Consider the following 19,400-nt stretch of genomic DNA (forward strand, 5'->3'; position numbering starts at 1 on the left):
CTGTCACTTCAGCCATCAAAGAGCTGAAGTATCAACAGACCCTGCAAAACCTCAGATGGGTACAGTCTGAACAATTACCCCTTCAGCAGACCAGAGGATGATGACACTTCTTGCATGACAAAACTTCATTTGTCTGCAGAGTACTGTGGTGCATTTTGCTGATCTGTGTTGAGGAGCTGGTTGCTGAGGAGGCAGATCCCTGCAGTAGGAAATAATTTAACACCCTCTAGTGGCCGAAACGAATAGTGCATTATTCAAGCACTTCTAACCCTGCAGAATGAACGAATGAATTCTAAAGTTGCACTTTGTTTGATCAAAAAGTTTCCAAAAAATCCAAACCAAGGACATTGTAACAGATAGAGGGCCAACTTTAATAATACAAATAAGTAAAAGTGTCTTTAAATATGGTATAAAAATAAATGCAGGAGAGAATAACAAAGAATTATGTTCTACATAAGACAGGAGACAGTATTTTTGTAATTGTGAATGTGACTTTACAAGTGCAATGAAAACCATATGTGCTAATTATTGTAATGCAATAAAATAATGCAAAGCAAAATAAATGCACCATAAATAATCATAATAATAATAATCATAATATATATATGTATATATATTGTATATTCATTCTGCACAACACTTCCCATAGCGTGACAAAGTATCTGTGACCCCAGATCATGTAAAGCGATGACATTGGTTAGATTTATCAGTTTAAGCTGTCATTTTATTATTTTTTTTCCACGTGTTTTTTTTCTCTTCTTTTTTTTCTCTCTGACATCATTTGTTTCAGCTGGAAGTGAGAGAGGGGCCTCCGATCCAGCAGTTACAATGGAGAGAACTGGAACACTGAATTTGATTTCCTTCAATGGCATTTGTCATCCCGCCAGTCTGTCAGTGTCCTCACAAGTCCAGCAGTGCCTCTTTTCTAAGAATACTGGAAATATATCAGGTACTGTAAGAGGAGAGTGAAGAAGGAAAATCCTCTCCATGGACATGCAACATCCGGTGGACAACAGACGAACAGACGAACAGACAGTCCGGCTCATCGCCCGGCTGAGCCAAGAGCGGATGGACAGACAATGATGACGAAGAGATGAGATGGTCCCCCTCTCAATGTCCCAGAGAGAGAGATGGCATTGATTTTAGCATGATGGCACATGACTGGTCAGCCTCTTGGATGCTCGTGGTTTCCCCTGTGATGGGAGAAGAGAAGGAAGGCAGAACAGACAGGTGGAAAAGAGAATGAGGTCAATATGTAAATGAGAGTCAGAGAGAATAAATACATGTATCTTCTGGTTGAATAACAATATGAGCAGCCATGCATTTGCATTGCATGCACTGTGCAAATTTAAGATTTGAGCTGAATGTAAATGTAACATTACATATAGTTCTACATATCTAAAAACAGTAAAGATGCTAAAAAAATGTGTCAATCACAACATACAGTAATTGGCAGTATCACTGACAATACAACAGCTGGCAATGTGTACAGTGTGTGTTTGTATTGGACATTACCTGGAAGCAAAATACTTCAGAACAAGTTCTTACTTTTCTGTGGGGACAAAAAAACAACATGTTAGGTGAAGTAAATTTACCGTGCAGAGGATTCAGGGTTTCATGTATAAATTATGTAGAAAATAACGTACTCCATCATTATAAAGCTATTAAAAATAGTCATCTCCAATGCATTCAAATTGTATAAAAAAAAAACCTAGCTGTCATAGCTAAATCTTCTTTGTCAGAATGGCAGGCAGTGGAAGTGTAGGAGGCATGAGACAGAGCAGCATAAATACAAGTGTGCAATTCAGAATTATTCATCATGTTATGACAGCCTCTCTGTCTCTGGTATTCATAATGGTTTCTAAACCCAATAGGAGTTCTGATCAGTGACTCCACCATCCACACCTGCAGCACACTCTAATATGTTGTATTCACTATCTGCTCCTCATTGGTATTGCTGGCAGGCAGGTGCCATTTTATGTTTGACCTGGTTTGCACCTCTACCAAATACATCACTGTATTGAGAAAATTTAGATCCACATCAGACACAGTACATTATTTGTAAGAGAACATTTACTTGATCCTGCTCATGATGTTCTAAACCCTTTATGATTTTCTGCCTCTTAGTGGTCAAAAATATCTGTGTTACTGAGTAGAATTAAATGAACCCCGCCCCTGTAGCAGGATATGTCACTAAAGGTTAGTGCAACAGCAACTATATTTACATGTGTGAATGGATACTGGGAATGAGATTAAATTGTTATTCAACAGACATTGGAAAGGCAGGACAGTGGTTGCTAGGAAGACAGGTTTCAGCATCACTAAAGAGTCAGTATATACCTGCATGTATTTCTCTACATCTTATTGCTATTTTCAAACTAAGATTTTCATCCAATGTTTTGAAGCATGTTATTTTTCACCTTCTTCTTGGCCTGTAATAACTCCTGGTAGGCACTGGAGCGGATGAATCGGCTGTAGGAATCACTCTTCATCAACTTGTAGATGTGTTCCTGTTGTAGAAACACATAATGTGAATATAATTTACAAAAGCACAGGTGCAGGAGCACATTGTGCTGAATTGAATTGGATAAAATGAAATATGTCATTGAACACCAAAACAGAGTTGTTATTCATAAATTGCAACATAAACTGTTGCCGTTGTATCAGTTGCAAAATACAACAACATTCCAGTTAGTTGAACTTTTCCCTGCTTATGTACAGAACATGAACAGAAATTAGCTGTGGATGTGATTTAACGTGTTTGTATCATTTGAACCTGTGCATCCTCAAAGGCGTAGCGTCCAGGATCTTTGACGTTCTGGGTGGTTTTGCCGTAGCTCTTGGAGTCCACGTTGATGGCACTGGGCGCTCCGGGGGCCAGAAACTCCTGCCAGATCTCCTGAACCCGGGTTGGAACTTCTCTGATGGGACGCTTCTTTAGTTCCTGGACCGCCAGCCAGAACCTACAGCCCAAAGGTAAACAATGCAGTAGCTCTGACCACAAATTGAAAGTGGCACAAGTAATAGTAAACCATGTAAATCAGCTTTTTTTTCCACACATTTTATATAATAATTAAATAATATATTGTAAGAGCATCCCTTTCTATTTTATTTCTAATCAATTTCATATTGTCAACACAGAGGAGAAAAAAATGCATGGTGAGGATTAGAAGCAACTTTGGGACACCTCAGCAGAGAGGGATCTAATGGTGGACAGTAACAGCACCATGCAGCAAGTTCAATTTAAAAAAGTTAGGGTTTTACAGGGTTAATATGTCCATTAATAGCAGCATGTTTCAGGTTAGTGATACATCCGTTCAATTATAGGAGAGTTAAAATGATGCTCAACAGACTGAGATATTAAATTACAATTCAATTAAACTGACCACATTATAAGCTTTGGGCAGAAACAATACAGACATGTACCATCAGAGGGAGCAGGGGAGCTATGCTGCCTAGTGGTTGTTCTATTCATATTAAGCTGTTTGCATGCATCTTTGATACTCTGCAGTATTCCTGTTACCATGAATAAACCAATTAGCATAATATTCCTTCCCACCTGTGTTATTCTAGACACAGCTACTGTGGTGCGTTCTCTTTCTCTTTTTAAACGCTGCACCCACCAGCTCTCCCTGCTTTGATTTAACAATTTCACCGTATTACCTCTTATACATGAAAGAAGCAATGACCCCAGTAATAACAATGATGGTTGTTAGCTTCCCACTATTATGTGTACAGACAGTAAAAACCCATTCAAGTGAATATTATTGATCATGTCGCTCAGTAGAGAACCACAGAAAACCAATGTTCAGCTATTCCAGTCAAACCACATGAGGACATGAGCGCTATGTTTGAGTGAGTGTATCATATAGTGAATGTGAACATTTCATATATGTGTGTGTGTGTGTGTGTGTGTGTGTGTGTGTGTGTGACTTTGTGTGTGTGGGGAAGTGTGTGTTAAATCCTTTACAGTCTTTCACGTGTGCATTTAATGTGTGGGTGTGTGCTGTTTTTAATCACGTTGTGGCGACAAATATCTGTTCACACAGTCACATTGTGAAGACACATGTTGGAACAAAAATCTGGTCCCAATCTGGTCCCTGTTTATTTTAGGATTAAGACTTGGTTTGTGGTTGAGGGTACAATTTGCAAAGGTTCAGGCAGCTGTAAGGGTTGTGAGTCAGCATGTGGCAATTACGGTTGAAGGCACAGTCCGTAATTCCAATTACAAAAAACATGACTGGATCCAGCTATCTTACCAGCTATATTGACAGGCAGCGTTCTTAAGTATATTATTTAGGCACATCACTTGAGTATATCTACTTTGTGCTACTTTATACTTTATTTATTTCATTTCAGAGACAAATGTACTTCTTACTATATTTATTTTACAGCTAAAGTTACTGGTTGCTTTGCAGATATTACATATTGAACATAAGATCATTGTTATAGATTAAATTCTAATAAAAAATCTGATGACGTAAAATACTGATTTGCACACTGTGGAGTAAAGCATGGCAGTATATTAAATATGAAATATTAATATATTAAATCAGCTGAGAAACAACATGCTTTGTTATTTGGGTGTGAGTCACACTTTCTAATTATGCATGTGATTATGATTTATATTTATGAAGTCAAAAATATTGATTGAAGCTTTAAGGTTAGGTCAAGTCTCCAGGGGATTCATGGCAAGACAGTGTTCTCATGAGTATTTTGTGTTGGTGAGTACCTGAGGTTCTCTGAGCTGAACTCAGACTCCAGGAACTTGAGGAACTGCTCTCTTCCCACTGGATCTTTGAGAACCTCATCGATGCCAAAAGCCCACCTCTTTACCCTCTGCTGGCCTGGCTCCTTACTGAAAAAGGACACACCAAAATGCAACACGTCTTTCCCAGAGGAAGCATTTGTGCAACAAAACAAACTAAATATATCAACTAATCTATGTAAAGTTAATCTAGACATGAACCCACCTGGCTTCAAGCTCCCAGAGTGTGGCGTCATCTGAGATCCAGGGGTTTGAAGGATCTGGAGGCGTGAGGAAGGGGTCGTATTCGATGTACTGCTCTGTGTAAGCCAGTAAACTGTTTTTTAAGGAAAAACAGCGAAAGCATATGAATAACAGCAATTTGTATCACTGGTAGACATTTGGTGTATATTATCTAGTTCTCACATCTGAGAAAATTGTGCTCCATGATCATACCTTCCTGTGAGTGATTATGAATGAGTTGTAAGCTATACTTAAAGGAAGAAGTGAAGTGAATTCCTCATTCTTGCTGAACGCACCTTTCTTTTCACTGAAGGAAATGGCTAATCAACACTTTGTGTGCCATCCAGTATCTGGAATCGTCAGCACTGATGTCCACTGAAGGCATCGTTTGGGCCCAGTCACTCTCCAAGGTCATCAGAGCTCTCAATTCAACGCCATGTTAGGCCGTTTAAAGGCTCAATAAACAGATCGATGGCTAAACTGAATAAAGACACAAAGACCATCGCTCACCTCTCAGCCACTTTGGACATTTTCAGTCGATGCCTGTCTAATTGCAATTGCCAAAAGGTGATCTGAAACCACAACATGGAATAATTAGCATGCATCAGTCTCCATGAAGTCACAATAAATTGTTGGTTTGCAAGAATATTTAAAGAAGAACTGCACAATATTTTTTATTATTTTACTTTTTGTGTGCAGGTTTTACTTACTCTTAGAACTTAGTTATGTACACGTCACATTTTTATTAAAATGTGTAATGTGACTAGAGTTACGGATAAAAAAAAAAACGAGAGTTGCAATTTGAGTGCTAGCATTGACTTCAAATGTTTAAAGATTCTGTTTTTATTAGGAGAGATCTAACCTGTTCCTGCAGTTCTTCTTCTGTAGGCTGCTTGGCCTCTGGGGCGGGGGTGTGGGTTGGGCTGTGGGTACGGATATCATTCTGCAGCCCATACACAGACTGAGATGACAAAAAACAAAAAAATTAAATAGAACTAACAGTAATAGTAGCCTTATAGCTACTGACAACCATGAGTCTGTCTGTTCATGTATGTGTTACAATGTTATCAACCCTGACCTTAACAGAAAGGTGTAAGTGGGGAGATGTGCTGTACCTTTCTGGTTTTGTGGGGGTTTTTCATTCTGGACGACTTCTTTATGTCAACTTCTGTTGTGTTCACACATCCAGGCTGTGAGAAGAGCGAAGAGAAAATCATAAAATTCTGTTAATTCAGCTTAAATTGAATTATAAAACTTAAGGTGTTTATGCTTTGCCCTCTAGAATGACACCACAAATGGTAAAAGTACAATTTTGCCACCATGACATGAGTTTTTAGATAATAAAATCCAATATGCTTTGCTGGACTGTGAAGTGATTCTCAGAAGTCTCGGGGACAGTGTGTCATATGCTGGTTAATTAAACATGAAATGTGCCAATTCTAGCAAAACAAGCAAACCAGCGGGAAATAGTGTGCAAATTCTGGCTGATTGAACAAGTGGTCTAATCTAGGTCTCTTCCAGAAGAACAGAACGAAGTAGCTTGACAGCGTCACTGTGAAATTTGAATTAATATTGATTATGTTGCTCCAAGGATGCATAAATTGAACTCATTTTCCAATTAAGCATGGAGCAGCGGCTTTCAGAGAAATACAGCAGAGGAGACCCTGTAACCTCAGGGGGAAAATAAATGTTAATGCCAAGCAAGTGTGTATGAACAAGGTAAAGAGCAGCAGTGACGCTGATGTGTTGTGACAGTTATTGATGTGGCATTTCATGTGTATGGCAGAGGAATAGACGACGGAGGATTTACAGTGTGTTCACCTCTTTTCTCTATTCACGTACAGCTCATGTATAAATAACATGAACTGCATAACATTTTCAAACCAATATTACTTTGTCGCACAGCTTGATGCAGGTGAAATATGTCGAATGGATTAATATAACCCAGAGAGATTAAATTGTATATTAAATCAACAGTATGTAATTTTGATTCTGTGCATGCGGATCAGTGATCAGTGTGAAATATTTTTTTTTCAATATCGTTCTCTTTTGCAGAAACATTTCAGATGATATTAATAATGTCAGCAAATATAATGGTAACAGGAAAGGTGACGATGACGACATCAGCAATTTCACTCACCACTGGTCTGTGCACATCCCAGAATGCTCTTTCCTGACTGTCGAGAATTTTCCTCTCAATTTTGTCTCTTTTCTTATCCACTCTGAGGAACAAAAAGGGAGTTCAGAACCGTTTTTTTTACAGAGCATGTAGCTTATTCCAACACACATATGACGCATTTATTCCATCACATGTTTAATGTGCAGCTCATCTGTGAAGTTGCGTGCTGGTAATTACAGGGAAGTTGTAGTAAACCACTAAATTCAATCATGTCAGAATGAGGGTGTAAGAGGACTCACTCAATGCATGTGTGGTTCTTATAGAAACCTACTTCGCTTGTGCTTCTGCTTGCATAAAAATGAACTCCCATTTCCTTGCGAAAGCTCTCTGTAGCCTTGCTAAGCTCTCCTGCAAGTGAAACAAAGAACAATCGAGGTGGAAAAAAAGGCTTTTTAGGGATCTGGGCTGATTATGTTTACTGCGCATGATGTGTACAGTGCACGGCTGGATACATCTTTAATGATCCCTGCTCACGTACAAAAGAAAGAGTATAACTAACCCGTTGATTCATTTAATAGCTTTGGTGAAAGGAAAGTTACAAATGATGCAGTGTCACACAGAAAAAACTAATGTTCTGAGTGTCAGTATGAACAAAAAGGCAAGAGATAAAGCCTGAGCGCTGAATGCAAAACAGATATGTGAAGAGGGAACTGCAGGCATTACAGGACCTCTCTCACTTACCGCTTCATAGTCTGCAAGCTCCAGACGTGCTTTATTTTGCATTGTTCTTTTGCAGAGGTAAACAGCTGGGAGATGGAGGGAGACAGAGAGATGGGTAAAACACAGAGAACGGAAACTCAGCTTGTTTTTAACAGCCTCAAGTGGCCCTGCCGTTACTCATTTAATCCTCTCAACTGCACATTTAAACTGGCCTGCAAATCACAAAGGTCATTGGCTGTGCATGGTGTCTGAGCGCCTGTCACAGTGTGTGTTGATTGTTTGTGTGTGCATGTGTGCGCCTGACTTTTAATGTCTTCCTGTACTATCATCATCTCTTCATCCCTTTGTTAACTGACCATTATGTGGAAGCTTCATTATGCCATTACAGAGTTTTCATTAAGTCACATCATTCATGTGAATCAGTTGCTACATCTGAGACACTCTAACTTCCCCTAACACTCACAGGATTATTCCCACAGAGAGCATTAGCCCCTTTTTCCTCTCCCACAACTCAAATAACAAATGAAAGATCTGCAAAGCTGTGGCTATGCGCTCAAACCATTTTTGGCATTATGAAATGCTTATCTCCACTCGTCTGTAAACAATGAAGAGCTCGTCCCTATATCAGTATTAAAACCTTTAGCCAAACAGGTGCGCACATACAAACACTTCCCTGGTTTCCTTCACTGTCATCAGTCTGTATCAGTCAGAGAGTATGAATAGAAGTGTGATAGAGAGCACTCGGTTGTTGCATGCTAACTGCACTATAACTGATTCTAACTGTGGGCCAAGCATACAAAACTAAATTTGATTTAATGTTTCTTGCTACAATTGTCATACTGCGGTTGCATCATTTGTGTTTCATCTTTTGACTTTTTGGTTACACCAGCAGTGTTAACATATCTGGTGGACAAATGCACTACACAAACTCAACAACAAAATCATTTGACTCTCTTCAGTACTGCACAATGTAAAAAGCAGGAATTAGACTATAACAGAGCAGCTCTCTCACCATAGTCTGTGTTTTCTGGTTCCCAGCAGTTTGATGGCCAAAAGTATGGAGTCTGAAGGGAAAAACAGGTCATTAAGAAACAAAACTAAAAGAAAGCTTACATCTTTGACAGCGTACAGCTAACCACATGGTGTTTTGAGTCAAAGTGGGCACCGTCATGCGAGGTGGGCACGCAGTCACAGCCCTGCATCTGTCACAAAAAAATATTTTGTTGAATAATGGGCTTGGTATAACGTCTAAAGCACATAAGCTCCTTTCAGCGAGCACAGTGACCAGACACCGGCATGAATCCTGACCCTCCTCAGTGGCACTGTATGCACTGGACTGGTATCAGATGAAAACTGATTACACGTAAAGAGCAAAGTAAAGCCTGCTCCCAACACAAACAGCCTTGGGCATTTATTTACATTGGTTAGTTCTGCGCTGCACACTTGGGGGAGCTCACTGGCTGCTAAATCACTAAAACTGTCAATCCCACTACTAACATTCAGAGTAATGTGTTTTTTTTCTTCTTTATTCATGAACCTGTAAGAATTATGAGGCACAGCAACTCCTAATCACCGTTTTGACTCCAGCATATTACACAGAGGCACTTTAAAAGATTTATCATGACTTCAACTATTAGAGTTGGAAATTTGTCATGTGTAAAGTGAGGTTTGTACTTTGCAGCAAGGAAGGAGCTTTGAAATGTCAAGACATATTTGTATTTTTTTATTATCTTAGCCAGGAGATTATGTAATCGGTAGTGTTTGTGTGCGTGTGTGTGCATCACTGTGTCTGTCTCTCTGTCCACAACCTTGCATACTGCTAGACCCATCAGCCTGATATCTTTTGTGCTCATTAATGATTGAATGGTGAAGAACCTCTCGTGGTTGCAATGATTCACACTTTTTGAAAACATATTTTATTGACAACACATTTTATTGAATGTTGGTGGGAGAGCTAGTTAGCTGTTAGCATCTGGTGGGCAGTTGAGTCATGCGGTGTATGCCTAACAGGGCTTAAACAGCTAACAGAACTAAACACACAGCAGGACTGACAGTCTCTGTTCAGAGGAAGCATTAAACAGTCAACTGAACTGGTGAACAGTGAAGTGTTGCAGACAGCTGCATAGATTACAATGAGAGAGTATCTGTTGCGTTAGAAGCGCGAGTGAAAAAAAAAAGATTTTGATCAGTTGCGGTCTAGATGGGGGCAATTATGGTTTGTATTCATTCAATTAAACAAAACAGCTGTGGTTATTGCAGAGAGCTGCAATTTTTCTAGTTCTCTATGAAAAATACATGGAACAAATAACAATTGATCAGTCCTAGAAATCTCCTGCAAACCGGTCAGACCACATCACTCTGGACTCTTTGAATTTAATCTTAAAACTGTCTGTTCATAACATGAACATAAGCAAACATATACTCTATAGTTCATATGATGAAATAACATATTATAACATGAAAAAATCATACTATGTGAAGCGTTTCGTCTTTTTAGGTCATTTTTAAACATTGCCATTGATTTCTAAAGTTTCATAGATGTTAATAAGATCCATCACCACAAATAAAAGTCAGAGTATTACTATTCTTACCTGAAACCTATAGAAAGTGCCATCATCTTTGAGAGTGAGGACGTGGTCTGAGATGGGGAAGAAGTAACCATGTGCAGCCATCAGAGTTCCTAGGTGAAGAGCTTCCACTGGGAGAAAACAGAAATAAAGTCCATTTACAACTTGATGTACTCTTGTTCTTTGTCTCAGTTTTCCCAGTAATATTGTACACCAGCACATAGAACTTTACTTTCATTTACTGTACATACAGTACATTTTGTGCTCTGAAGGAAAATTTCAGAAAGAAAACCTCTCTCAGAAATGTGTCTTTGTGCTAAACAGTGTTTAGGACAGGCTGCTGCCTTAAATTTAAGAATCTGATATGAGAGTGGTATCAATCTCATCAACTAATTCTCCACCAGAAAATGAATAAACATGATTTCCAACATGTCAAACGTTTACTTAAAGGGTCAGGGTGATAAGGCCCTACTTTTAATTTATCTATCATCTTTAAATGCTCTTTAATCAGATTATACCGAGGCATTGATGATTGATGATTAGAAGAAGAGTTTCTGATTATCCTGCAATCAATAGTTCCTCATCACAGATCTTGAGCTGGCATGCTGTTCTTTATTCACCCTTCATCCCCAGGTAGAAATTTATTGATGACAAACTGATCAGAATAAACACCAGGACCTTAATTAGAAGCTGCTAATCTGACAATAATAATATAATAATAAACCTTGTTTATATAGCATTTACAAAAGGAAATAAAACTAGACAAGACAGATAAAATGAGAACAAGGTCAAAAGACATGAGCACAGAGGAAGTAAAGACAATGAAAGAATAAGATCCATTAAATAGGGAAAAAACACTATAATAGTGTCTGACACTGCTTTGAAAGGATAGGTCTCCGATCCAACCAAACAGCACAGCAGGAGGTCCCGCTGATTAGCCCACCATCAGCTGGAGAGGCGGAACTCATCAGTCGAATCACCTGGTGTTGTGCTTGGTTGGAGTGAAAACCTGCTTCCCTCCGGCGCTCCACGGCACATGGTTGACTCTCCCTGATTTAAAACCATCAGATAATGAAAACATGTAATCATCATCAACTGTGTGTCTCATCTGCCACCAGTTACTCCCTGCCAGTTACTCCCTGCTGTTCTCAACCTGTGTCATGGTGTCAACGTCTATTATTCATGTTTAGTATAATGTCTCCACAATTTTTGGGGAAAACTGGCTTTTTGTGGTCATAATGAACAGTATAGGAAACAGTTTGTTTACATGTTGTTTTCATACAATAGTGTTCCTGTCTATTTCTGCCGTGGTTATTGAAAGTTTGATGTGAAGCCCGGGGGAGTCTGGCAGTAAACTGTGATCTTAACTCACTAATAAACTAACAGATAGATAGGTTGAAATGCTTGACATAGTCTAAATAGGCAGAGTTATGAATGCTTTAACAGGAGCTTAATGTATGCATGAATAAAATATCCACATCTCTGCTCTCTCGCTCTCTAAAGCATACACACACATCCATATATCCACACGCACTGGGTGTATGCGTGTGTGAAATGAATATAGATTGGCTTTTGCTTTAGCACAGAGGTGACTATGACAGCTTTGAGAGGTCAGGATGCTGATGTGAATGCATGTGAGTGTGTGTGTGTGTGTGTGTGTGTGTGTGTGTGTGTGTGTGTGTGTGTGTGTGTGTGTGTGTGTGACTAGGCTCCATTTATTAATAAATAATGACTCATAAGTTATTTAAACCTGTTTACTTATAAACACACCCCTTCCTCCTTATCCACTGCACTATTTCTTACAGCAATAATATTCCACATATATATATATATATATATATATATATATATATATTTATATATATATATATATATATTTATATATATATATATATATATATTTATATATATATATATATATTTATATAAATGATTGTATATTATATTTTCGCGTGTTATTAAGTCAGAAGAAAATAGAGTCTTCTATGTCAAAGAGCTACAGGGACTAGGTTTGTGTACGTCATCTGCCTCTGTCCACGAAATACAGGGTTATTCAAGAAGACATTTACAAGCAAACATCCACTCATCCATATGTCCTTTTACTTATTATCCATTCAGAATTTGTTTTGTCAGATGAAAGTCAGCAAAGTATGGAAAATGCCATCTGGGACAGGGAAGTTGGAGCTTGCTGTCTCCTATTCTTCAACCACTGGGACGATCTGCTCTCATTTTGTGTGCTACCTGTTTGCTCAGCCTCTCTGCTTTTGTTGAAGTGAAGCTGAGGGTTTTTCTGATGCCGTTTGAGGGATGGATGTTGAATGTCATCCCCACAGACATTAACTGATTTCTCTAAATCCCCAAAGCAGTCCTGACACTGCATTGCCTGCCGGTATTTCAAATTTAGGAAATCATCCAGCACAAGTTAAAAGGCAGATACATAAAATTAGATCAAGCTGAGCAGCATGTGCTAATTTAGTATCCAGAACAAAGATATCATTTCTTTCAGCGCAAAGAAAGAAGGGGTGGATAAACTGTGGAGAAATGAAACAGAGAAGAAGCTGCAAGTGTGTCTGCGGCCGCAGGAGGGCCGCAGGAGGGGAGAGCTCCACGTCCAGAAAGGTGACACCCCGAAAATGATAAGTAAGTGGGCGGGGTCACAGCTAGGGTGCGGTTAATTAGCATTATTGTACTTTGGCATAGTTAGAACCTGCATCTATCTGAATTAATGACTGAGTTAGTGCATCAACTGGCTAGCATGTTAAGGGACACACCCACAATGTTCATGACCTGAACCGGAGTAACATACAACAACACACTGCTGTACTCTGTAACTAAGATGAAAACGTCAACAACCACTTTGTCGCGGGAAAGACGTTGCTAAGCAACGTAGTGGCAGTGTCACACGCTACACGGTGTATAAAGACTGTGCAGTCTCTCCTTCACTGTAGCTAATTAAATTAAATTAAATTAATAATAATAATTAAAGCTAAATTTTCCGTGGTGTCCATAGCTCGTTGTATTTATTGTAGATCATTTTTGTTGGATTGTCAGATGTTTTTCTCTTATCTGGTTAATTCTTGTGAGGCTACTCTGAGAAAAGCAGTATTTATAATTGATAATCAGTTGTAGGCAGCAGACGCAGAGTGCTTCTGTTGGTTTGGAGAAAGAGGTCTTGTTGCCGATGTTATATGTAAATTCATATTTAATGCAATCTATTTTACTCTTTAATTCACTGTTGCATCATATCTCACTCTCCCCCCTCTCTAATGTACGCAGTACCTATTTTAAATATTTTGGTACTCCTTCCACCTTTGATACAAAATATACAGTGTGACGGGCCCAAAAGAATAAGTCTGAACTAAAGTGATCGCAGGTTCTCCGTGGGATAAATAAAAGATCAACCAACATTGTTTTGTTTTGTTGCTTAAGAGTCTATAAAGGTCAATTCCTAGTAGCAAGAGAGCTTCTGGCTTCCATTTAACATATTGCAGAGTTTTCTATAAGCTTTATAGCTGACTAAACCTTGGACTCGAATTAGTCAAGTTGTCAAGACAGGCCGGTCTCGGAGTCTGGGGGGAAAACACCCTTTGATTTCATCATATTACTAGCTCTGTGCCAAACACCCAGCAGTTTGGAGCCCTGCCAAGTGGAGTGTGGGAGTATTCTTCCAGCTGAGGGTTATCTAAATACAACAGAAGGGATTCTGTTTTTGTAGTTATATTTAGATTATTATTGTTTACACTACGCAGTATGCGCTGTTGTGAGATGTTGAGATGATGAAAAATCTTTGTTTTAATCATTAACTACTGCATTCAGTACTTCTTAGTTCCTATGTCTTTTATTTTAACTCCACTGCATTTCATAGGAAAAAGGGTTTTTTTAATTTCTAGTTACTCTGTGGGTTCAGATTTTACAATTGGAAAAAAACATAAATATTTGTCATGTGTGAGTTGTTAGCAGTTCCACCAAAGAATGATTTCATCTCTTGGCCCCATTTAAATAATTGTTTTGTTTTCAAATAAAAAGCAAAGATTCAAGATTCAAGTCTACAATATCATTACAAATTTCTAGATCGGTACTATGTTTTTTTCTTGCTTTCTACCCCGTTAATCATTTCACAACGCCTTTGATTTATATTGTGATCCTTAATTAAACTAGGGTTCACTTTAACTTTAGTATTTTTAGATTGTTGTATTGGTACTTTTACGTAAACAAATGATTTGAATACTTGTTCCAACACTGGTTTTAATCAGCTCAGGAGGTGGAGATAGAGGATTCATAAATGTGCAGCTGAATGATTAAGGAGACTGGTAAAATAATACTGAGACTATTTTATAAATCCATGCTTTTCTTTTTAAGTTATAATCTTTTATATGCCAGGGTAGCGGTGTACAGAGAGATGGTCTGACTGAAAAAATACAAGAGTGACTCTCGAATCTGATGAGGAGGAGGTTTAAAGAAGGTTGGAGGAGAAGTCCAGGACCATTATACAGAACAGTATGTACCCTCGCCATGCTGACGTCCTGCCTCAGAGATCATTTTACCGTTCCCTTGTGTTCCACTGAGCGGATTAGTTGCTCTTTCATATGCAATTCACCCTCTTAATAACACACAGGTACACACTCACCGACAGCTTTTTTGTTGATGTTGTGGTGAATTTGACTATTTTATTCATCTGGTGTGTCCGGTCTATCATTACAAAGGGAGAAAAGCCCATTTGTGGGAGCATATCAACAGGGTGGACACAGAATGATACTGGCGAGTGTTGTGCTTTTATCACTGTAAGCTTTGCCTCTGACGTGTCAGGAGCGGCACGGCTGGAGTTTTCCAAGCATTTTTAGTCGCAACATGTGAACGGCCCCTTAACAAGCCGTCAAGATTTTAGTACGGTTGTGATGTCACAACTATACAATATATGTCATGAGCCTTGCTGTCACCTGTCCCTCATTATCCTCGGTATGTGGTCTTTGGCTTTGTGCTCCCTTCTCTTTTTGCCAGTTCGTCATTGTTATTTGTATCATACGTTCCAGCCATTGTTCGTAGGGTTTAGTTCTTCCCAGTGTTTAACGTTCTGGTTGTTTTTTGGATTTAGTTTCATGCCTGCTTCTCAACTCTCAATTTCATCAACACATCATGAAGCTCATCCTGCTTCCTCCTCATCAGTTCCTCTGCGTTTGGGTCCAAACCTGCACTTCCTGAGATATTGACATTTTACAGTATACAAATCTATTTCAGTAATAACATGATCTTATTGATGCGCCTGAAGGCATTCATTTTCAGACAGGTCTTAGGTCAGAAGAGCTGCAGACTGCTGGGATTGATCAGATATAGCAAAGCTAATTTATACTGCAAGTGACTGAGTGAATCAGTCCATAGTCCATTAACCCCTTTGAACCTAAGGCTGTTTTTGCTCAAATATCACTTCATTTACAGGCTTATGTTACTGTACTGTTACTGTAGACACGACATACAGTATATTGCTAAAAATATTTTTCATGAATTGTGTTGCTTCTGTGGTTTTTCATTGTCTCATGGGAGGAGTTTATTTTGAGATTTTCCCATCAAAATACCCATCATGCTTTGGGTGATGTAAACAGGAAGTATAACATTCAGTCAGTTAGCTGTCGGCTACACTGAGCCCATGTTTTTTAAGCTTTATATTTACATTTTGTGGGATATGCACCCTGGAGCCAGATCTGAAGTTAGTCTTTTGATTGGATTTATGGACGTTTATTCGCGATGCATTAGGGATGCTCATCAAGTGAAGGGTAACTAGAAAGAGTAAGTCACACTGGTTTCAATTCAATGTGTTAAAAACCATATACTTTTTTCAGAAGAGCAGCCCTTTTGTCAATTTCGAAATCCCTGATGTACAACAAAAATTTTGTATGTCTGCTGTGACCGCTTAAGGTTGTAGTTCATGTCAACCTGTGGCTCCTCATTCACATTTAGCTTCTCAATGTTTTCCGATCTCTTTGTGAGCTGTCTGAACTGCACAATATTGCACGCTAATAAAAACAAGTCTGGGCCAACCTTAACTTGGTAAGCACTTAATTGCAATAGTTTCCATGCCAGATAAACCAATTAGCTATTTGTAATGGCCTGAATTGTAATGAAAGTATCATGGCAAAGAGTGCACGCATGTGCAAAACCTTCTGCTAAAATGTCCCAAAAGATATCAAACAATTTTGAGAGAATCTTTAGAGACAGGAATTTGCATCGGCTAATCAAATAGAATTTGAGACCACTAAGATTGCAAAATAAGAGGATAATGAGTTCATCTGGAGTGTGTCTGTATATTATCTGCGGCATTTATTTGGAAAAAAACCTCTCCCAGTCTACTTTGATATATAACCTAATCTGCCTTTACATAGTAAACATGCTGCTATCGTGCTGTGAGCCAAATTAATTGTATTTCACTTTTCTGTTTTTGTCAACCCCGCCAGGAGTTTTTCTGTGCTGAAGTCACTTAGTTTTGCACAACACTGTTTACCACCGCAGGGCAATTGACAGCTTGTTTTGTGTCTGTTTGCAAAAAAATGCACTGATTTAAATAAAAAGAGAAACAAAGTGTTAAAGGACAGAGAACATCTGCTTGTTCGCACCTGTTTTCAGACCCTTCACAACATTTCAGTTTATGTGCATTATAATCTGGAATACTATTTGGAAGAGCATTTTCACTATTGCAGGTGACACAAAATGTAACACAATAAATGTTAATTTGAACGAATGACATGGCCTCAGTGAACAGTGCAACAAAAATGAACATTCTTTGTCCAGTCCCAGCACATTAAGCAGAAGTGATTTGATAGGCTTTCTTGTTTTTTGTGGTTTACTTCTTTTGTTTTTGTTTTGGCATATCAGAGGTGCAGCGCTACAGATACATTAATAATCACAGTGCTGTCTGAGGCATGGGGCAAAGCATAATCTCTTGGCAAATTTAAATGACTTTACTCAAACAAGTTTCTCGACGTAAATAAAAGGACAAAAAGAGAACTACAGCACAGGAACAATCTGTACACTCTGGAAGGTTCAACTGCTATCAAACAATGCAGAGATGTTTTATTATGATCCAACTGCTTCCTGCTCTTAAAAATCACACACATACACATAAATTAGAGCGTGCCTTTCTGACCTTTCTGACCTTTCTGATACAAACGCACAATTGACAAATTTCGGAAAAGACAGGCAGATCCTTGCATACAAATGAAACAACACACAGAGGAATTGTGAGTTGATGAGTCAGCTGAGTATCAGGAGCTGGCTGAACTATGAATACTGAGGCACACACCAGAGCAGACAAACACTGATATGTACACCCACACACAAACACTCCAATATCCAAATAAACACACACCTACAGTAGGCTACATACACAGACATTTTAAACACTTATAAAAGTGTTTTCCACACTGTTAGCTATATTTCTTTATCACCATATTTAATGCAAGCAAGTAACCAGTTTTAATTTTTCACAACCTGCCCACTTTTGAGTCATTCTATGTGCAATAAGAGGCTCAAGCAATGATCTGACAACTTCCTGTCTAGCTCTACTTTATCACACTGGAATAAAATAAGAATGATAAGAAAGAAAAATTAAGAACTCTGAACTCTCTCTCTTTCTCTCTCTCTCTCTCTCTCTCTCTCTCTCTCTCTCTCTCTCTTTATATATATATATATATATATATATATATATATATATATATATATATATATATATATATATATATACACATAAACATACACACACACACTCACACAGTCACTCCAGTGTCTCACACCATTTTAGACCAGGGACAAAGTCTGACCCACTCTTCTATGGAGCATGTTTGGGGGATGTAAACAGGAAGTATACTGTTGCCACAGTCAGTTACCTAGTTAGCTGTGGGCTACAACTTAGAGCTCTGTTTTTAAGCCTATATTTTTTTTTTATTACTTTTTGGCAAACTGGCACCATTTAAAGTATGCCAAATTAGCTTTTTTAAATGTATCCATGGATGTTGAGACAACTAAAACTGGATACTTTGACACTGAAATTAAAAAAACCTGTTGATTCTCAGGCAAGTTCTGGAGTAGGTTATAAAGAGTGTCGTTTTTCTATGATTTATGCATGTTAATTCAAAATGGATTAAAGAGATAAAGATATCATCGGATAGTGTAAGTCACACTAAATCTATAAATCTTTAAATAATGTCTGTGTATTCTCACGTCAGTGAGTTATGACAACTAGAAGCAGTGTGATGTTTAACGCAAATTGTGGTGTTTGTGTGCTAAGGCTTTTAAAATAATTGCCTTCATGGGATTGTGTGTCACGTCCATTACTGCAACTCAGCAGTATGCACCTGTCCCTTTCACCTCATGCAGTATCTTTGCCTATATGCAGCTCAGCATCTGCCCTTTTACCTTGATCTTCAATGTCCAGATTCTTGATCATCCACTGTACAATTTCAGCACCTGAAATGAGAGAAAGCACAGGAACATGAATCACTGATATCTAATATATTCTGTCTGCTGAAACACCTTTTTTGCATATAGATGCAAATGAAAGGGAAAACAATGACTCTCTTAATAACCCTACCCACCTCCCCTCATCATCACAGTGCATACCAATTCCTCTCGCCTTGCACCATGTGGGTGGGTAATAGGCCATCCATTACCAAATTTTCTTTTCTGACACCCTCTCCAAGCCAGCTCACTTTGGATGTAGTCCATTAATATAAATGACCGAAGAGTTACAAAGGCACAATGAAACAGCCATTGTGTGCACTAACAACACAGCCTGTCTGACTCAGTCACAGCACCGACATTACAGTTGCAATTGTTTCATTTAATAAGGCAATGTATCACAGCGGACATTTCAAACTGTCTCAAACAAAAATGAAGACGTTAACTGGGAGGAATAATGTCTGAAGAAAGGAGAGGAGAATTGCCTACATGTAAAATCTATCCGCTGTGAAGGCAAGATACTATATGTGTATTTTTTTTAGATGAGTTAAAGTCTAGA

General features: G+C 38.5%; 1 protein-coding gene across 1 annotated transcript in view; it reads right to left on the bottom strand.

Moving 5' to 3' along the window:
* Window positions 1–368: 368 nt before the first annotated feature.
* Window positions 369–19,400, bottom strand: part of rgs7a (regulator of G protein signaling 7a) — a 53,000-nt gene continuing 33,968 nt past the window's right edge. The window contains exons 4-18 of the mRNA XM_068720088.1: window positions 18,800–18,850; window positions 10,421–10,527; window positions 8,842–8,893; window positions 7,851–7,915; window positions 7,441–7,517; window positions 7,131–7,212; window positions 6,106–6,180; window positions 5,853–5,951; window positions 5,501–5,562; window positions 4,974–5,084; window positions 4,733–4,858; window positions 2,777–2,963; window positions 2,421–2,510; window positions 1,516–1,552; window positions 369–1,193 (exon numbers count right to left, since the gene is read on the bottom strand). Of these exons, the coding sequence (XP_068576189.1) occupies window positions 1,532–1,552; window positions 2,421–2,510; window positions 2,777–2,963; window positions 4,733–4,858; window positions 4,974–5,084; window positions 5,501–5,562; window positions 5,853–5,951; window positions 6,106–6,180; window positions 7,131–7,212; window positions 7,441–7,517; window positions 7,851–7,915; window positions 8,842–8,893; window positions 10,421–10,527; window positions 18,800–18,850 (1,205 nt within the window). The 3' untranslated portion in view covers window positions 369–1,193; window positions 1,516–1,531. The remainder of the gene's footprint in view (window positions 1,194–1,515; window positions 1,553–2,420; window positions 2,511–2,776; window positions 2,964–4,732; window positions 4,859–4,973; window positions 5,085–5,500; window positions 5,563–5,852; window positions 5,952–6,105; window positions 6,181–7,130; window positions 7,213–7,440; window positions 7,518–7,850; window positions 7,916–8,841; window positions 8,894–10,420; window positions 10,528–18,799; window positions 18,851–19,400) is intronic.

The sequence above is a fragment of the Cebidichthys violaceus genome, unplaced genomic scaffold (genome assembly GCF_023349555.1).
Source record: "Cebidichthys violaceus isolate CVI_PGR_0920_01 unplaced genomic scaffold, fCebVio1.0.p SCAF_10, whole genome shotgun sequence".
Lineage (NCBI taxonomy): Eukaryota > Metazoa > Chordata > Actinopteri > Perciformes > Stichaeidae > Cebidichthys > Cebidichthys violaceus.